The sequence below is a fragment of the Grus americana genome, chromosome 3 (assembly GCF_028858705.1).
Source record: "Grus americana isolate bGruAme1 chromosome 3, bGruAme1.mat, whole genome shotgun sequence".
Lineage (NCBI taxonomy): Eukaryota > Metazoa > Chordata > Aves > Gruiformes > Gruidae > Grus > Grus americana.
In genome coordinates this window covers 32,994,750-33,016,192 of record NC_072854.1, presented here as the reverse complement: position 1 = coordinate 33,016,192, position 21,443 = coordinate 32,994,750, and the positions used below count along the sequence as shown (strand labels likewise).

The window sequence follows — 21,443 nt, the reverse complement described above, 5'->3', positions numbered from 1 at the left end:
TCTGCTCATATGTTAGTTATCTGTAATTGAATTATTCACTGTTTTTTTTCCCATGTGCGTCTGAGCAGTTCATAGTCCAGCAGTCAGTAACTTGGCTACACCACAGCTTCCCTCCTACAGCCACACATTTTGTGTCTGAAAAGCAGCATCTTTCCCAAAGCCCTCTTGTCTGGGAACAGCGAGTCTTTACCTGAGAGAGGTTCCATTGAGCTTGTTGGTTTTGTTGCAATCCATACTTATTTTGTGGCGTGACCATCTGTCCCACCATTCCACCTTGAGGTCCAACGACATTTTGAGGAAGTCCCATCACACCAGTTTGTGTAGTACCAGTAAATCCATTTGGCATTCCCATTCCTACCATCACTCCTGTGCTCTGTCCCATGACCGGCACCGATTGTCCCATCATGTTTCCCATCATCCCAGTTGCTGCAGGCACAGGAACTCCCATGGCTGGAAAGCCTTGAAAATGAGTTGATGGTTGTGTGGTAAATGGCATAGAAGACGACCCCATGAACATACCTACACCAGAGAAGGGAAGAATTCAGCAAAAGCATCCTGTGATTTTCTCCCCCATCCCCAGAAGTTAGAAGTGCACCAAAATAATTTTAAAGGATAATTTTGGCCAGTTGAATAGCCCTGACATGCATCTAGTGTCAGGCAAAAGTAGGGAATTGCTTAAAACCTCTCAAAGGGCAGGGACTCGCCACTAGAGGTTAACTGCCAAAAAGAGTTTGGCAAATCCCTGTGGTGAACCAGAATCTTTTAATCACTGTATTGGAGGTCTTTGGTTTCATACAAGCATAGCTAAAATCAAAATATGACAGCTCTGAACTGATCCTGGCAGCCTGCTGTTTGCACATCGGAGATTTGGACCCTAAATGATGACTTAGACGGCAGAAGCTGAATTCGCAAATTTTTCAGTAAATTGTAATAATCTGAACAGCTATAAATAAATTAAAATTACATACTATTGTTTTCTTTAGCTTCTGTATGACATTTCAGTAATTTTCTCATTTTTATAAACAGTAAAAATAAAAATCTTCATTTGAATATAGGTAGCAGGGTTCCCAATCTTAGTTTCATACCTGCGGGAGATAACTATTCTAGGTAAAGCTTAAAATAGGACTGCACAGAAACCTTTACAAAATGATTTACCTGGAGCACTTTGCTGCTGCATGGTTCCTGTGCCGTACAGTGATAAGATGGAGTCTTTGGAGAGTTGTTTCTTTGCCGACTCTTCGGATTTTGTTGTTTGCTCAGTGAACAGATCGAGATCCCCGGATGCTGCAGACAAGGTGGCAGCTGTTGGTTTAGTGGAAGTGCTCTGGGAAATAAAGGTCAGGACAGGCTACTGAATGGAACTGGCAAAAGATGTCACGTTAAATATCTACTGTGCATCCTCACTCCTGAACTAAATAAAAACCAGTTCATTTACAGAAATTAACTTCAAGTAAATGAGGATTTTAAAAAGATATGGTATGACCAAAGAGAAAAAAGCAGTTCACACAATATGGAAAGACCACCAGACCAGGCAGAGGTTACAAAACAAGGAAAACTAAATCCCCAACCAGCTCTGGGGCGTACATATACGGATTATTAATTCCTGTTGCTCCTATATTTTTCATCAGTAAGAAGCATAAATCATGAGCTGTAGTTAGATTATGAAAAATAATTAGGAAATCAATAAGGAGATTACAATTCACATCTCATTAATCCTCTCATAGGCAGAATAGATTAGAGAAGAGCTAAAACAAAAGATTAAGTGCTTTGAAATACACTACTACAACTAAGATTAACAGTATTTTTAGAGAAAAGGCAAAAGTAAAATTTTAGTTGATCTACTTAAAGTAATAAAATTTTTAAAATACATTGTTTCTAATTGGCTTAGAGTTCTTTAAGCACATTTCATTTATTGAGAAAGCATAATTATCTAAAACTTGATGTAGTCCATGGCTGAAAAACTGAAATACACACAGGTTTTCAGGCTTTTTATTGCTCTTGCACCAAAATGTTTTGTAAACAAATGACATCCAGGTGTCTTTCAGTGCTGGTGTTTTACTGCTCATACACATACAGTTCCATAGGGGAGATTGCTTAGGTAACTAGGCAATAGACTGTGTTCTTGTTTTCTTTCTTAAAATACACAACTCATCCCATTACCAGTGGGAACTTTTAATGCATATCAACTGTATATGCATTGAAAATTGTAATGCATACTTAAATTATGGCCTTAATTTAGTCCAGCTAAATGATCCCCAACTGCTTAGTATACACCTGCCTAATCCCACAGCCGTACACATGAGTTTCAACTTGTTCCTACACTGAAGGAAAAGCCACCGTGGAGGGACTGGATCTTCAGTCAGGTCCATCAGTTTACTGTCATTGCAGGCCCAAGCTGATCAATCCTAGAATCATAGAATGGTTTGGCTTGGAAGGGACCTCAAAGATCATCTAGTTCCAACCCCCCCTGCCATGGGCAGGGACACCCTCCACTAGACCACGTTGCCCGAAGCCCCATCCAACCTGGCCTTGAACACTTCCAGGGATGGGGCCTCCACAACCTCTCTGGGCAACCTGTTCCAGTGCCTCACCGCCCCCACAGTAAAGAATTTCTTTCTAACATCTAATCTAAATCGACCCTCCTTCAGCTTAAACCCATTCCCCCTTGTCCTGTCACTACACTCCCTGATAAACAGTCCCTCACCAGCTTTCCTGTAGGCCCCCTTCAGGTACTGGAAAGCCGCAATTAGATCTCCCCAGCGCCTTCTTTTCTCCAGGCTGAACAACCCCAACTCTCTCAGCCTGTCCTCATAGCAGAGGTGCTCCAGCCCTCTGATCAGCTTCGTGGCCCTCCTCTGGACTCACTCCAACAGCTCGATGTGTTTCTTGTACTGGGGCCCCCAGAGCTGGATGCAGTACTCCAGGTGGGAGACAGACCAGAAGCCACCACAGCATACACAGATAGGGAACACACCTATGTTCTTGCTTAAAGCAACAACCTCCGAACTTACGGGTTTGCTGGCAGGCTGCGGACTAAGCCCTGAAAAGTCCACTGTGGTCACGCTGGATACTGCAATACAAATAGTCGATACGCACTGCTGTAAATTAGGGAAAAAAAAAACCTACAAAACAATTCTGGTACCAACTAAAGTGGCCAGAAACCATCAGGAGAAGGGAGAGCAGATTCACATGGTTGATGGTGAAAAATCTTCAAAACTCTTGTGGAAAGGGAAGAAAAAAAGAACAAGAAATGCAAACTCTCTGGAACTGCAAACCAACATTTATACAACAGCCGATTTGGGCCAAGGTCACTAGATCTTAAGTAAGCAACAAAAGGCGAGGTGATAGCACTACAAAGGGAAAGTAGACAGAACAAGACTAGACATTGTTCAACTCCTGTGACACCTTCTCTCTGGCCAATGTACACTTAAACTGTCTGCTTCCTTATGTACATATTATAAAAGCTCCTGCCTCTTGCTTATTACTGACAAACATTTCTGATTGCAAAGCAAAATCAAAGTTTTTTAATGGGTACCAAGAAGCCCTCTCCATTTGAGACAACTCTTTGTCAGTGTGGCATAACCAGTCTTTGAAAACACCAGAGTCAGACTTAATAATACGTTCAGGTAAAAGCCCATCCTAAATAGCAGTATTTAGTTTTACCATGCATATACCCAGGAAGTCCCACTATTGAATTATTCCATATTGACATGGTCCTCCTACCACGGCATCTGCTTCAGACAGCCTCGGTACAACAGCCCTGCTCAGCAGACTGGACAAGTCCAGGTGAGCAGTGGAAACGAGTTAACTGAGGCAGCTTCTCTGCTGCTTGCGCGGCGGTAAGGAAGGGGTTTGCTCTTCTCTAGCAGAGAGAAGAGCAGACATGTCTGGGTTTGCTGCTGTTTTCTTTAAATAAATAATAGCGTCGGAGAAACTGTTCTCATCTGGGATGAACCCCTGTTTGGAGCGTCTCCAGATCTATGAAATATTGTTACTACAGGTGCTTTAACAAAATAAAGCACATCACTACATGCATGCAGAGAAGAGAAGGAAAAGCTGTAGACCTGGTGGACTCATCATCTATTATGTTTATGTCATGAGATGAAGTGTTCATTTAACATCTTCATTCAGTTTGTTTTTGGAAGATTTGAGAGGAGCCAAAGCACTGAACGAGCACTCCCTGAAGTGTTCATCAGCTAAATAAATGGAAGGTAAAGCAAAATACATGGCAAGAAAACAGGAGGTGGCATTCAAGTTAAAAAAAAAAAAAGAACATTGACATGATATTCACATATCTAACATTCTCATGCTACCCAAGGCTTCTGTAAAAGCACGCATGGCATACATATAATAGTTTGTCTTTAAGAAAGGCTACAAGTGGTGCTCTCAAACAGTCATTACACCAAAACTAAATGCTCATCAGGTAATTAGGGAATATTCTGCTGAGTGGTTTCATGATGTTAAGGTAACAGAATTTTTCAGAACTACTGAAAGTCATCTTCTATATGCTTCATGTTTAAACATAAATGATTTTTGTCATCAATAGCTTATATACTACCTGTAAAAGGTCATACCTACCCAAAGGAAGTTTTCGCTGTGAAATATTAGCCAGATGTGTCAGGACCACAAATATGGAAGTTGAATCCATCACTTTACACTTGCCATGTGACTACACAAATAGCACATGGCTGACAATAAGTTTAGATTAATGCATGAGACTAGAAATAAGTATTTTCATTTTGGCTTTTAATTTCCAAAAGACTGCAAAACAGCAGATAAAGATCATGACATCCTCAATATTTTAAGTTGGTCTGACAGCTGTAGCAGTCCAGATGGCTTTTGTTCATTGCCTGTGCTCCTGTCACTGTGCACCACTGGAAAGAGCCTGGCTCCATCCTCTTTGCACCCTCCCATCAGGTATTTATACACATTGATGAGATCCCCCAGAGCCTTCTCTTCTCCAGGCTGAACAGTCCCAGCTCTCTCAGACTTTCCTCATAGGAGAGATGATCCAGTCCCTTCATCATCTTGGTGGCCATTTGTATGTCCATGTCTCTCTTGTCCTGGGGAGCCCACAACTGGACACAGCACCCCAGGGACTGAGGCTGACTGGCCTGTAGTTCCCTGGGTCCTCCTTCTGGTCCTTCTTGAAGATAGGAGTGATGTTTGCTTTCCTCCAGTCCTCAGGCATCTCTCCCAATTGCCACAATCATTCAAAGATTATCGGGAGTAGCCTTATAAACACATCAGCCAACTCCCTCTGCACTCGTGGGTACGTCCCATCAGGGCCATGATCTATGTCCAGTTTGGTTAAGTATTTCCTGACCTTATCCTTTTCCACCAAGGGTACATCTTCCTTGCTCCAGCCCTTCCCCTGGGTCTCTGGGGCCTGGGACTCCTGAATGCAGGTCTTGCCAGTAAAGTCTGAGGCAAAGGCAGCATTCAGTACCTCAGCCTTTTACATTTACATGTCCTGTTGTCACCAGGGCCACCATGGGCCCACATTTTCCCTACTCTTCCTTTTGTCACCTATGTACTTAAACAAGTCCTTCTGTTGCCTTTGACATCCCTCACCAGATTCCAGTCCAGCTGGGCTTTGGCTTTCCTGACTCCATCCCTGCGTGCTCAGATAGACTCTGTATTCCCCCCATGTTACCTCTCCCGACTTCCATCTTCTATGTGCTTCCTTTTTGCATTTGAGTTTGGCAGGAGCTCCTTGTTCATCCACGCGGGCCTCCTCACATGTTTGCCTGACTTCTTGCTCATGGGGATGGACTGCTCTTGAGCTTGGAGAAGATGATCCTTGAATATTAACCAGCTTTCTTGGGTCCCTTTTCCCTCCAAGGCCTTATCTCATGGGATTCTATCAAGCAGATCCCTGAAGAGGCCAAAGTCTGCTCTCCTGAAGTCCAAGCTTGTGATCTTGCTTATTGCTCTGCTCCCTCCTCTCAGGATCCTCAACTCCACCATCTCATTGGCATTGCAGCCGAGGCTGCCTTTGATGTTCACATCCTCAATGAGCCCTTTCTTGTTTGCAAGTATGAGGTTGAGCAGAGCACCCCTCCTCGTTGGCTCCTCTATCACTTGGGTCAGGAAGTTGTCATTGATGCTCTCCAGGAACCTCCTGGATTGCTTATGTCATGCTGTGTTGTCCCTCCAACAGACACTGGAGTGGCTGAAGTCCTCCAAGAGGACCAGGGCCTGCAAGTGTGAGGCTGCTCCTAGCTGTCTGTAGGTCTCATCCACTTCTTGTTACTGGTCAGGCAGCCTATAGCAGACACTCAATACAATGTCACCCATACCTGTCTAGACGCTCTGAAGTCCTTACCCATAAGCTCTGAGCTGGCTCATCATCCATCCCCAGGCAGAACTCCATGCATTCCAGCTGTTCTCTCTCATCAAGGACAACACCACCTCCTTGTCTTCCCAGCCTGTCCTTCCTAAAGAGCCTGTGTCCCTCCATGGCAGGAGTCCAGTCATGGAAGCCATCCCACCACACCTCTGTGATCCCAACAAGATCATAGCCCTGTAACAGCACACAGATCTCTCATTTCTCATGTTGATTCCCTGTACTGTGCGCGTTAGTACACCAGTCACTTCAGTGGGTCTGTACAGAGGCCCCAGCGTGCTGATTTCCCCAAAAGGGTCTGATGGCTTTTGCCATAATGGTGCCTTATAGGCACTTCCTTGCTTACACGCAAATGCTTGAGGTGACACCACTTAAGATCCGTTTTGTTGATTTTGCGTTCCCTTTCATTCACATCACTGCGGGCCCTTTGCTTGTTGACCCTGTCCATCGCTTCTTCACAGGGCTGCTGGTAACTTCCTCGCTGCCCCTAGTTTAAAGCCCTCCTTACCAGGTCAGCCATCCTGCTGGCAAAGATGGCTTTGTCCTGCTTGGTGAGGTGGATTCCATTTCTCCCAAGCACATGCTGATCATTTCTCCCAAGCACATGCTGATCCTGAAACAGGGTCCCACAGTCAGAGAAACTAAAATCCTCTTGCCATCACCAGCTCCGCAATCAATTGTTGACATGCACTATCAGTGCTCTCCTCTTTACGCTCTTTCCTTTCACCAGCATGATTGAGGAACACACCACGTTGGCCACTGTACACCTTGCTAACCACCCCCAGAGCTCTGTAGTCAACTCTTCTTTCCAAATTGTCCCTGGCAGTGCCCACATGGAAGAACAGCAAGGGGTAATAGAAGACTGGACAAGCTTCAGAACTCCCTTCGCAACATCCCAGATCCAAGTCCCTGGCAGGCAGCAAACTTCTCTAGACAACAGGTCAAGTCAGCAGATGGGCGCTTCTGTCCCCTACAGCAGGGAGTTGCCCACTACTATCACTTGCCGCTTCATCCTGGTGGTCTTGCATGGTTCAGCATCAGTTGCCTCAGGTGCTTCACTTGAAAGCACCTCTTCAGCTTTGAGGGCAGTGAACCAGTTCTGTAGCTGCAAGTCTTCAGGTGGAGCTGGAGCCACTTTCTCAGTGCCAGAAGTCACAGCTTCCATTCTTCGCCTTCCTCAGAGATGGTACTTACCGCTCTGCCAGGAGCAGACTCTGCTGGTATCTCCACTGTAGTTGAGGTCCAGGGCTCTTGAAGCTGTCATGTCTCTGAGAAGATATGGCTGTCTCTCATCCTCTCTGATGCTGCACAGCCTGCTCACTTCCTGCCATAACTACTCCACCTGGTGACACAGCTTTTGAAGAACAGCACACTTCCTGCAGGAAAGACGACCATCTCTCATGGCCTCAGGGAGAAGCTCCAGGCACTCCCCACAGCCTGTGACTTGCAGGGCTGCATCCACCATCTGAAGCTCTGCCTGGGTCGAAGCCTCTGCCCTGGCAGGGACAGCTGCTCCAACATCTGCAAATTGAAAGACAGGTGGCAGCAGTGGAAATAGAAGAGGGAAGCAGACAGTGGGACACGTGCAACGAAGGACCACAGAAGACAAAATGTCACACGTGCACTTCCCTGCTACCTGCAGGTCTCTCTCACTGGCTGGTATCATCATCTAGACAGTTCCAATAAAAAAAACCATCAACTGTTATTTCCTGGTAATAACTGATGAGGAAATGTGTGCTCAACTATATTCAGTTCACAGAATCAAAGAAAAACACTAAGAAATCTCATGTGTTCTCTTGTTTTAAGGAATTATCAGCAATACCTGAGAGAGATGTAGATTTCTATCACTCCCTCAGGTGATACACAAGAACATAATTATCCCTACAATAAGATTAAAAATTCAAATTTATTTCTTGGTGTATGTCCAGTACTCATGGCAAACAATGTAGCCTTTTCTTTGCAATCAACCTTTTCTAGGCTCGAAGACATTTATGTCCCCTGCAGTCTTGTTTTTAACTCTTTCTTCAGATTTCCCTTATCTAGAACTTAAAATATTTTTCTTTTCCTCTAGACTTGGTCCAGCTGGTCCCTTCTGGTTTTGAAGTATGATACCTACTCTTCCACTGTGTTCCACCTCAGGCATATCCAGCACCAAAGAGAGATAATCATAGAATCATAGAATGGTTTGGGTTGGAAGGGACCTCAAAGATCATCTAGTTCCAACCCCCCTGCCATGGGCAGGGACACCCTCCACTAGACCACGTTGCCCGAAGCCCCATCCAACCTGGCCTTCAGCTCTTCCAGGGAGGGGACATCCACAACCTCTCTGGGCAACCTGTCCCAGTGCCTCACCACCCTCACAGTAAAGAATTTCTTCCTTCTATCTAATCTAAATCTACCCTCCTTCAGTTTAAACCCATTACCCCTTGTCCTATGCACTACATGCCCTGATAAACAGTCCCTCACCAGCTTTCCTGTAGGCCCCTTCAGGTACCAGAAGGCTGCTATAAGGTATCCCTGGAGCCTTCTCTTCTCCAGGCTGAACAACCCCAACTGTCTCAGCCTGTCCTCATAGGAGAGGTGCTGTGGCCCTCCTCTGGACTTGCTCCAACAGTTCCATGTCCTTCTTGTACTGGGGCCCCCAGAGCTGGATGCAGTACTCACAGGTGGGGTCTCACAAGAGCGGAGTAAAGGGGCAGAATCACCTCCCTCGACCTGCTGGTCACGCTTCTTTTGATGTAGCCCAGGATACAGTTGGCCTTCTGGGCTGTGAGTGCACATTGTCGGCTCATATTCAGTTTTTCATCCACCAGTACCCCCAAGTCCTTCTCTGCAGGGCTGCTTTCAATCCACTCATCGCCCAGCCTGTATCCGTATTTGGGATTGCCCCAACCCAGATGAAGGTATTAAACTTTAGCTTTCGGATACCTCAAAATTTAAAGGGGTAAAATAAACATAAACAGAAGCTACAAACAATTCACCTGGTCTTATTAGAATAGGACTAAATAGCTCTCCAGTAAGACTCTGCTTAACTAACATTCACAGTAAAGCAAACTTCTGAAATAACTCATTTTTTCCATAAAACCTGAGGACTTTGACACGTTATCATCACTACAATTTGTTAACAAGTTGAAGTTTGCCTACTGATCTATGGCAACCATGGTAGGTACCCATACCTGGCCTCAGGGGAAAATGAGTATTTAAGAACATCTAGTTATCTATAACATACTACTACATCAATGTGAAAGCTTGTCAGATATGAATTGTGAAGAACATTGTGTTGGGTTTGTGTGGCAAGGCTTTGGTAGCGGGGGGGCTACAGGGGTGGCTTCTGTGAGAAGCTGCTAGAAGCTCCCCCTGTGTCTGACAGAGCCAATGCCAGCCGGCTCTAAGATGGGCCCGCCGCTGGCCAAGGCCAAGCCAATCAGCGCCTCTGTGATAACATATTTAAGAAGAAGAAAAACACTTAGAGAGAGAGAGCGAGCGCTTTTGCAGCCGGAGAGAGGAGTGAGAAGATGTAAGGAACTCTGCAGACACCAAGGTCAGTGCAGAAGGAGGGGGAGGAGGTGCTCCAGGCGCCGGAGCAGAGATCCCCCTGCAGCCCGTGATGAAGGCCATGGTGAGGCAGGCTGTCCCCCTGCAGCCCACGGAGGAAGGATGAGGGGGTGTAGAGATTCCACCTGCAGCCCGTGGAGGACCCCACGCCGGAGCAGGTGGAGGCACCTGAAGGAGGCTGCGGCCCATGGGAAGCCCACGCTGGAGCAAGTTCCTGGCCGGACCGGTAGACCCGTGAAGAGGGGAGCCCATGCCAGGGCAGGTTTGCTGGCAGGACTTGTGACCCCGTGGGGGACCCCACGCTGGAGCAGTTTGCTCCTGAAGGTCTGCACCCCGTGAGAGGGACTCCATGCTGGAGTAGGGGAACGATGAGAGGAGTCCTCCCCCTGAGGATGAAGAAGCGGCAGAAACACCGTGAGATGAACTGACCGTAACCCCCATTCCCCGTCCCCCTGTGCCGTTGACGGGGGGGAAGGTTGAAGCCGGGAGTGAAGTTGAGCCCGGGAAGATGGAGGAGGGGTGGGGGGAAGTGTTTTAAGAGTTGATTTTATTTTCTCATTCCTCTACTCTGTTTTGCCTAGTAATAAATTAGATGAATTCCCTCTCTAAGTTTGGTCTGTTTTGCTCGTGCCGATAATTAGTGAGTGATCTCTCCCTGTCCTTATCTCGACCTGCAAGCATTTCGTTATGCCTTTTCTCCCCCGTTTATTGAATGAGGGGAGTGAGAGAGCGGCTCTGGTGGGCACCTGGCCTCCAGCCAGGGTTAACCCACCACAAACATATACCATCTCTACAAAAATATATTTTTGTAGCCACCAAATCAATTCTCAGCTCCCAATACAATTCAAATCAGGCACACACACAAAAAAATCCCAAAGAGTTTAAGTTGACTGGATTTTAGTATCCTGCTTGGAGAAAGATTTACATTAAATGTTTCTGTGAATTAATACTTTCAAAGTTAACAACTCACAGGGTTTTTTGGTTTTTTTTAGAATGGTAGGGGTTGGAAGGCACCTCTGGAGATCATCTAGTCCAACCCCCCCTGCTAGAGCAGGATCACCTAGAGCAGGCTGCACAGGTTCACGCCCAGGCACGTTTTGAATACTTCCAGAGAAGGAGACTCAACAACCTGTCTAAGTTTTCCCCTTCTCCCCCTTCCCTACAAGAATGAAGATCCCACCGTTACTGGAAGACATACCCATACAAAGTCTGAAATTAACATCTGGCTAAAACAATTTAGGAAATTATCTGAAGTATAGCTGAGTATGACAGACCTTTCTTCAGTTCCTATACAATGTTTGGCAATAAAAAACTTTGTTCTAATAGCTATAATTTAGCTGTGGTCACTTTACATGAAAAAGCAGCACTAAACATACAAAATGTCTTTTTTTTTCTTTTTTTCCGTCCCTGAATATTGCATAATGGGTACATTTATAGCATATGCCTTTTATCTAGCTTTACAGTAGGAGCTGGTTAAGTTAACTCTTCTTTAACCATCTTGAGTTTGCTAATACACTAAATTGTAGAAAAAAAGTTACTCATTCACATTTTGTTCTTTACTAGTCCTTTATAAATTTGACAGTTTTTGTCAGCATCCAACTATACAGAAGAGTAGGAAGAAATATTCTAAGTGTTTTTGAAAACTGTAATAAAGACACATATCTGGAAAGAGAGTAAAAGTGCATACAATCCTGAATTCTCAAGTCACATTTGAAACAGGACAAACAAATGCTTTTGTTTTCATTTGAAAATCATGTCTTGGCTATTTCAATGGTCATAAATCCTAAGGTTTGCAGACATCACGTTGTTTCAGTTTCATAATAAAACATTGAAGCAGACATTTCTGTGCTCCACAGTGCCATAAAAACATATGCACTTAGTACTATATGCTGCCTTACAGGCTCAGCTTGGAAAGAAAAGATAACCTTTGAAAAATCAGCAGTCATACATTGCTTCTACAAATCGGTTTGAGGAACACCATTAAATTCCTTTCTCTTTCAATGTTCACAAATCCCACTGTGGTATCTCAGAAGCACCTACTATGCAGGACATCACAGTAAATATCTCCAAGTGAGAAAGCAAGCCACACTATTCCACATTTGATCCATTCTTCTATTTCATTTTTTTAATTCAATGCATTCTCTTAACAAATATTCAAACAAGTGCTACTTATCTCAGCTTAAGAATTGGCCATAGATTTCTTCACTGAATTTTCCAAATCCAAATGTAGGAAGTGAACGTTAGGGTTACTCAAGTGTTGGACTGAGTTCTAGTTTATGCCCACTTTCTCATTTGCAGTCTCGCACAAAATAATTACACCGCTTTTATACTTCAAGAAATTAAACAGACTGAGTCCTTAAAATCACTTATTATGGAGGACCATTTCCAGTTTGCAATATTCTCCTGACTCTCCTCTGAATCCCATATAACTTTTATCCCTATTACAAGGTGAAAGATCCCGCAAAACACTCATACCACTGCCAAATGAGAGGCACCTTCAACTGCTGCCTGGCATCAGTTCCCAGACTAGACCCTACCATCCTGAATGCAAGGCCTGCAGGGCATTTTTAATCCTAAAGCAAAACAGAATATTCCCTTTGTCCCAGTTTATCAAGCAACCCATGTAATCAGCATTAGAAATCTATCTTCTGCTACCTACCCATCTCTCATCTGGTTATTTTACATTTTCTTTGAGAAAGAATTAAGAATGGAAGATAACCAAGAATTAAATCTTGGAAGATGTCATTAAGGACCACGTATTTGACAAAAGTTCTGTTTGCTGCTCCTGATTATGGCACTCAGAAAAAAGCAAAATGTCACTAAAAATCTGGACTGGTTTGTTAACAGCAAGTAAATATATCCATGCTTTCTAGTATGCAAACAAGGTGATACTTACCAGATATTAATAACAACATTATCCTTTCTACTGCTTTTTAATCAATTTAGTGTCATACTTGGTCTAGAAACTAGCACAATAAGAGATCAACTACAGGTATCAAAACATTTCTCTCACAGGTGGTCTAGTGACCAATCTTTATCATAGAGATACACTTAAAATGATCTATTTTCTTTAATTGCTAATGCATATAATTCAATACTCTTTAGCAGCCACTCCATTATTCAACCCAACTATAACCATCCAAAGAATTAGCATTCACTTTGCTTTTTCTCACACTTGAATATTTAGCCTTCTTTTGGATTTCCTGTATTCTACAGCTAAATCACTGTTAAACCAGCAGGTTATGTCACTTGCTTATAGAACATAAACAAGAGAAAGCCAAAATTCTGAAAGGTCTCAGTGAAGACTGTTTACTGAATGTTAATAACAACCCAAAAATCTTTTCCTCTGAGCAGACAGTAACTACTAACAGAAGTCATCACTTCAAGCTTAAGAAAGGCAGGAAGGGGGGAAAACCAGAAGTCATCCCTGTTATATGTGTTACTACCACTGGCCCATTTATTATGGGGCTGAGCAGAAACCTCATGATTCTAGATTTGAATTTAGTTAATCTGCACCAAAGCTGGATACATTAAAAAGCTCAGTGAAGCAGAAACGGGTTACTGTTTTTCATATCTACCTCTATAGGTAGGTTCCTCTAGATCAATTTTGACATAACGCAGTAGAATAGCAGACAAAAAGCACTCAGACATGGCTCTTTCTGGTACTTTGAACAGAGACTGCCACAAGAGCCAAGAAAATCTATACCAACACTTTCCTTTGCAATCTTAGCTAACACATCCAACCATAAATGCATGTATACAGCTCATTCCCCTCACCTCATGGGTGGCTTAAGGCATGGTGGGAATCTTGGTCTATCTGTAGTTTTATGTTTAAAAAGAAATGTGGTTTCAGTGTCTAAAACCTAAAACCAGTGTCTACCTAGCATGTTGCACAAAGTCAGCCCTTGGCAACAAGCAGGGGAAGGGAGAGTAAAGGACAAAGAATAAAAATTACAATCAAATCTGCTGAACAACATGGATATGTGCAAGCATATATTTATGCTCACATATAAGTAAATAAATTTTACCTGAGCAGGAGGTACAGCAGTTGCTGGTAAAGGATTAGAGATCATTGGACCAAAGATATCCAGGTCATCATTCAGTGCTGTGACAGCAGCAGTGCCTCCATTTGTAACAGATGATTCAGCTGGACCATCTTAAAAAGACAAAAGAATCACATTTAAAGTGAAAATTGTTAATAATTTAACAGCATGAGAATAATTAAAGCTGCCTGTTCCCTCCTACTCCACCCCACCAAAGATTTTCCCAATTTCAGACATAAGACATTTTTCAGACTGTGATATTATTCAGATTTTGTAAGGACTTCTTTCCCTAAAAAGATGGTGTACTAGTGTGCTTCAGGAAAAAAAAACCCAACCCCAAACCAAAACACTTAAAGACTTCCCCAAGGACAGCCACATCAATTTATCAGTACACATTACTCATTTTTCAAGTGCCTTTTTCAAGCACACCAACATTTTGAGTGAGAATTTAAACAGACGTCTTACTGAGAAGGCCCCAACTTGGGAGCCACATACCAGACAAAATACACTCATCTGGGTTCCTGAATTAAAATTTGTATTTTAGAATCCACAAAGTTATTCTTGATATGCTAATTTACTCGAGGGTACATAATTAAACTTCACATTAGGAGAAAAGTCCATCCTTCTCCCTTTTTCAAAGGTGCTTTGCACTGACTTTATTCTATAGCTCCTGCCAGGCACACTGGGCTAATTATCTGTAAGAACCTACGGCTCTTGCTCTGTACAGAGCTAACCTTCTACAGCCTTGGTGCTTCTAACTGTTTTAACACATGAATACATTTAGTGATCTAGGTGAAAGTGAATATGTGTAGGACAAAAAAAGGAATTACATTTTTAAGGAGAATTACAAAATGTGCTAAAGGAATAGAGCAACCATTTCTCATTTGATTTCAAGCTGGCCAAGAACAAGTGGAAAGAATCAGCTAATTAATTTTATTTCTAAGCTTATCACAAATGGGTTGCCATTACACAGAGCTCAACAAATACAAAGTTGAGCATAGATTCTGCTGAACACTATGATGACTGTATAGGGTTAACAGCAAACTTAAGAAAGCTTCTTTAGGAAAAATAAAAAGTCTTAAAGTATCCAATACTCACTGCAGAAGTCAGACTTCTCTGGCAGAACAAACTAGCTGAATTAAGTCAAAACTCTCTCTCCAACTGAAACATCACCATGACAACTTGCATGACTTTTTATACATCACAGGAGGGTAAATTCTAAAATCCGTAGATTACAGTACACTGAAAAAAACCTACTACTAAAATCATAACACAATTTCTACTTAATGCTTTAGCATGTTTAAAGAACAAATTTCCTTCTGGCTGCATGTGTTGGATCCACTGTTCTCATTATTCAGAGTAAGTTTCTGTAAAGAAAATTTTAACTTACCTAGCATCCTAATTAAAGGATTTGGGTTTGTTCGTTTGTTTTTAAATTCACACAATTACACATAGGTAGCAGACTTCAAATATATCCACCAGAAACTCCTGACATACATTTACAAACTAACATAGGAATATATTCCAAATGTAAAACACAAAAGAATCAGGATCACCACTTTTATACTTTAAAAAGCATCAGGGACATCAAAAAATAGTTACTATACATTTAAGAAAAAGTCACTTCCTCCTTTTACTAAACTGTAAGAAGTTATTTTCCACTGTCCTACACCCATGGCAGTCATCTGCCTGAGTGAAAGATCCCTTTCAAGAGCAGAGGTCAACCATCGGAATATCAGCGCTAAGTTTAGTGATAACACATGAAACGTGTCTTACTACCACAGAGAAACATGTAATGCTGAAGGCAGACATTATGTTTAGGCATATTAAAGTTTCTAGAACTCTAACGAGGAGAGAAGTGGTCTGATTAGTAAAGAGCACAGTTGAGAAGCAATATTTAACTAAAATCAAATCATGGGAAGCTTCCAACACTTATTTAAAATAATACAATTCCATCTCTCACAAAATTGCAACATGCTTTCCCAGCTGCTAAAGAAAATCATAGAAGAATTGGTATTTTATTTTTCTAAGAAAAAAGAACAAAAAAGTTTATTACTTAGAAGGAAGCTCTCCATTTGCTCTCCTCTACTTTTTTATTTAAGAACATGAATGACTGGCAGACTATAGCAAGATCTGTCCCCCTGCATGACTAATATTATAATTTTTCATTACTTTGTTCTGCCACATACAAATTCACTGCAGAGACCACTCTTCCTGGCAGCTCAGCACATCGACAAGTTGGAACAAACCAGCAGAAACAGTAAGAAGAACCAGTCACTGGAAATCACTTGACTGAGGAAACTATCACAGAAGACTGACAAGATTTTTGGCTGTTAATTCATACGAGAAGGCATCGCAGTCTGAAACCATTCGTTCAGAAGATCACCACTGCGAGATGCCTTCTCATTTCTGTCTGCCTTCCAAGACCGATGGAAGGTGGCCCCCCTTTAGCTGCCTGGCATGACAGTATTTTTTTATTTTAAAGATAAAGATTGTCACTGCTGTATATGTGAAAACTTAACACAGAAGTCATGAATATCAAAATCTGACAATATGGAGCACATCAGAAGCTACCATCATCCATGCATATCTGAATTCGGTCTTACTGTAGAGATGCTAATCTTTGCACCTTAGTACGTACAGACAATGTGATACAGCTACAGCTGCTACATAAACCACAACTCTGAACTGACTTTGGTATACGTAAAATCCCCAGCAAATTTTTTAAGCACTTACTGCACCTTTTTCATACAAGGAATTATGAAACAACCAAGCGGAATTCTTGCAATTCTTTGAGAGCTATATGCTTGCTTTTGTGACTATCTCAGATACACGAATTACTTTATATTCTAACTTAGTATCCATGGCAAGCAGACCCAGTAACAAAGACCAAAATACCTTGAAGGCAGGGATAAGAGAAGGACAGAAGTGAGTAGCATTCACAACAAACTGAACTTCAGCAAATGTATTTATAGGCCGAACTTGTGCAAAGTTCACAAGGATAACTAAGCTGTCTGCAAGGACTAAGGAAGACCCAACTCCATAAAGGCAAAACGGCCATGGGAATGGCTTGGCAATATTAGATCTTCTATGCTAAGCAAACAGTGAGTGGTTTAACAACAGCCACAGGAGTGAAATAGTAATGAAATTGGCTGAGGTGGCTATGGCGTGATTTGATTTTGCTAGGAGGACTGCCATTCCAACAATTCTGAAACGCAAAGTTACAAACTCATCTATGATTATGACAAAGCTACTTACATCTTAACTATAAAGGTCTTCTCCTTCCCTTATTTCCGTTCTGATGAATGGAAGTCAGTGGACAGCAAAATGACCATATGTATAATCTGCTCCACTGTTCCATCCACACTAGTGCTTTAAAATATGTGCAAATAAATACACTGGCAAGTTAAGTAACAAGCTTCTTTTGAGGTTATTTTGTCGACAGGCAGTTCCAAAAACATCTCCCCAAAGGTTCACTGTTTCAGATAAATTTAGGAACATACAGTGCATAATTTTCATGCAAAAGGATTGTCTAGAATTAATAATTCAATGTTCTCATTTTCTCAGTGAGGAACTGTGTTATAAAAAAAAAATCTTGTCACATTCCAAAGTGGTTCAGTTTCCCTGAATGTAAAAAGGTTAACAAATAAGACTGAAAATCTAAATGTAATCATTTACTAAAACAAGCATTTCACATATTGAGAACATTCATGGGAGAACATATTCACAAGAACATAGTATTTTTCAAGTATTTAATACGCTGCTTATAAATTAATACTATGAAAACCCAGGGTTTTGCTAGATCATTTCTGTAAGTGTTATTTGGTGATGTACGTGCCTTTCAGCTTGTACTGAATTTTACATTAAAAATAAATATTTCCTTGTCTGTATCAGTGCAGAAACCAGACATTTTGAATTACTGTTTACAACACAGTTTTAAGCCTGTATGAATAGTATTAATAGGTGATCCTGTCTTACCGATTTCTCAAAAATGTAATGGTTAGAATATTTTTATCTATTAAAAAGCAACTCCAAAAACATTCCCCATGAAACTAAAAAATTCCCGAAAGAGCTGAATTTCAAAATATAGAAGAAACCTAACAGTGTTTCCACTCCAGTTTATTAGTTAATTGCTTGTAGCAATATTAGTATCTTCATTTAAGCATGTGTGTGTGTGTATATATATATGCAGGCAGACACAAACTTGTACTTGAATATAGTACTTCATACTTTAGAGAGATTATGGATATTCTCAACTTCAACGCACTAGGCCATGGATTAGGACATACATCTTCCTTTCCCTCCCCATTTTAAAATATTTCTGTCGTGTAATAAAGATGCTCTGGTGGACTTCTAAGTTCTAAATTTTTCTACGTATATTATTTTTCATTCAACTTCTGCTGCCTATCATTCAAAAACTGTTTAGAAGAGGTGGCATGTATCTGACAGAAGGAAACATGGCTGTAGTCCTTCCAGGGAACAGGTAAAGTCAGACTAAGTTATATAGGCCTGTCTGAATATTTTGAGAAATTTATAGTTTTAACCAACAGAGACCAGCACGGAATTACTTTGAAACAACTAACTTTTAATCAAAAGTACTTCAATTGCTTTTCTGGAGAATGCATCCATAGCTAGGAATGAAGCATTAGATGTGGTTGAACCCACTGCAATGACAGCATAGGCAAGGCAGAGCTTCCACGCTCAGTCAGAGAAGGTATGGTGGAAAGTCAATAGCTGTGGTCCCAAAACTTCTCTTTTTACACTTATTGCCATACTGTGCAACAGCAGCTGCTGCTGCTGCTTTGAGATTAGGAAGTCTTGTTTAATTTGATAGTAGAAACAAAAGCTGTTCAGCAGGATATAGTAAGTGAAGGGTTCCAGGGAAGTTTACCTTTATAGTGCCTTTCTGCATATATTTTATTAATGCCTGACATGACAATTTCCAATTCAGTGCTGCCTTCTGTTATGAAAGCTTTCACGTACAACAGTAATCCTTGGGATATTTATCTGTACCAAAAGTGAGAACGACCAACAAAGAGCCTCAAAGGAGCAGCAAGAAAGGGAAACAGCAAGAAAGTAGATCTGCTCTTAAACTCTGCATTATGTTTCTGAAACTCATTTTCTATGGGGCAAAATATTTACAAGAACTTTGTTTCTAAGCTGCCATGTATTTTTATATATACAATCACTTATGACAGTCATACCAAGACTTGCAAGGGAGGAAGAGAAGATGATTTTGAGTATGTGTGTGATTATTTATCACACCAAATTATTAGAAAGGCAGTCCTGAGAGAAATAGTTCAATACTTTAAACAAAGTCTTGTCCAAAGACACAAACAAGGCTTTTCTGTCCCGAATTACTGTGGAATTATTTACTGCATGACTAAAATTTTATTTACTGCTAAAACCTTTGCAGAAATGAAAAAGCATTCATAGGGTGGCTATTTCTGTATGATACTTATTAAAGTAAAATGTGGAAAGTCAGAAAGCTAACAATGCTGTATGCTTCAAGTGGTTGTAAAAGTTTTCATTTTGCATAGAAATGTTGCTTGCTTAAGCATAATCTTAACACAGCAGCAATACTATAAATGTTAACATGTATCTATCTATTCATATATGATATTTAGTACTTATATATGTATTTTTATTATTTCTTAAATGCAGCTTTCCAACTTGTGACCAACCATGCTGCTTTGGTACTTACTAGACAGTACTGACAAAAGTACATTTCTCAGATGTGCAACATTCAGCTACATTTCATACCACGATTAAGCTCTCAACACTTCACAGATGTGAAAGTATTGAGAGTATTTCAGAGAGTATTTCCCCCACACAAGCAGATATACAGCTTTTAGCATATGATACTTTACCTCCAACAACGCCACATGAATGCTCCACACATCAAAATCAGTTAGTAACACCACCACAATACATTTATTTTCTCCTGGTCATCCATTGTAACTTACTACAATGGTTGTTAAAGAATGTGCAAATGTCTGTTTTATGAAGGGCACATCTAAACATGGTAAATGATGCAGAATATGTAAAATGCACTTTCCTTCTTTCTGATAATTCTGTTAGGTAAAACAGTTTTTAAATATTTCTTTTTTTTCTGTATGCCGAAATAACTTTTAAGTGACATACCTTGGCAAACAGAACGGTCCAAAATTGCCCTTGTAATATTCCAAGAAAAGATTCCCACTATCATACATATCACAATTTTTAAGAGTATTTTTAAAAATTGTCTTTATTTACATCAATCAGGCATAAGTGGAGACATCCTACTTGTAAGATCAACCCCCGACATATCAAGCAGCACAGAGTGCATGGTTAACAGCAGTGGGATGAAAATACAGCACTGCCAACGTCTTAAGTGCTGAAGAACTTTGGTTTACACGCTGTGACTTTCAAACTGAAAAATGTTTCCTGTAATTTTCCTATTAAAAATTAATGTTATAAAATCCCATATTATTGATTTTAAGATCAATTTTAAGTCCCTACATATTCAACAGGGCACACTCAGTGTGGACAAGATCCAACTAATTGCAGAGACCATTTAAAAAGCTGCTTCAGTTTTAGCCTACAGAAACAGGCTGTGATTTCTCATAGCTCGGGAAGACAGGGAAGGAATTTGGGATTGCGCAGTAAGAACACTAACGCTATTGCTTGTGGCGAACATGAGAATATTTAGCTTGTACACATCCACTTCCCCACCTTTCTGTGTATGGAGTATTGAACTAAGATCTATTCTGAATCAAAAGGCCGAAAGCCTTGTTTATGTAGCTGGATCATCAAAAAGTGAATATCCAAACACTATCTTAATAATAACCCCCCTAAAGAGGAACTCGAGGGAACCACATAAATCTATTTTAAAAAGGCTCAGAAGAAACACAAACATGATAGTACAGTCACTGAGGATATTATGCTTCTTCTGCTATTACCAGATTTAAAGATACAATTTTCCTAGGCATATTATCTTGAGAATTTTGCCATTTGTAAAGAAAAATAAAAAACGATTTATTTTTAGAAAATTATCTTGTCTGGCTACAGTTGCCACTGGGTAAGCCCAACCTGACAGAATTTTCACCTTCTGATGAGGTCATTATTAAAAACCCAATTGAGACAAAAAGAGCGATGACCCAATGGTTAACCCCATACCCAAAGCTAGCACTGAGGCTTATGCAAGAAAATACTTTGCAAGAGGCTGGGCTGCTTTGAAAGCCAAAATTATCCTAGCATGAATTGTGATCTATTAAAATTACTTAATCTGCTATCACAAGTGATTCTGATCTGCCCCAGTAAAAGCTACTACTGTTCTTCATTTGCAGAAATGAAGTCCTAAGAGAATGAATCCTCATTAGAAACATGTCCAACTTGGTAAGAAGAATGAACTATACAATCATATCCATTTTAATATTGTTCGATGTGACATATCAAACAATTTAATCAGCAGTGCACCACTGCAGCAACAAAGGCAAATGGGATCCTGGGCCACA

General features: G+C 41.1%; 1 protein-coding gene across 2 annotated transcripts in view; it reads right to left on the bottom strand.

The window, feature by feature from the left end:
- SMAP1 (small ArfGAP 1) overlaps positions 1-21,443 on the bottom strand; it is a 104,581-nt gene that overhangs the window by 2,839 nt on the left and 80,299 nt on the right. For both annotated transcript variants that reach the window (XM_054819439.1, XM_054819438.1), the window contains 3 exons: positions 13,933-14,060; positions 1,156-1,324; positions 191-519 (listed from right to left, as the gene is read on the bottom strand). In XM_054819439.1, the coding sequence (XP_054675414.1) occupies positions 191-519; positions 1,156-1,324; positions 13,933-14,060 (626 nt within the window). The remainder of the gene's footprint in view (positions 1-190; positions 520-1,155; positions 1,325-13,932; positions 14,061-21,443) is intronic.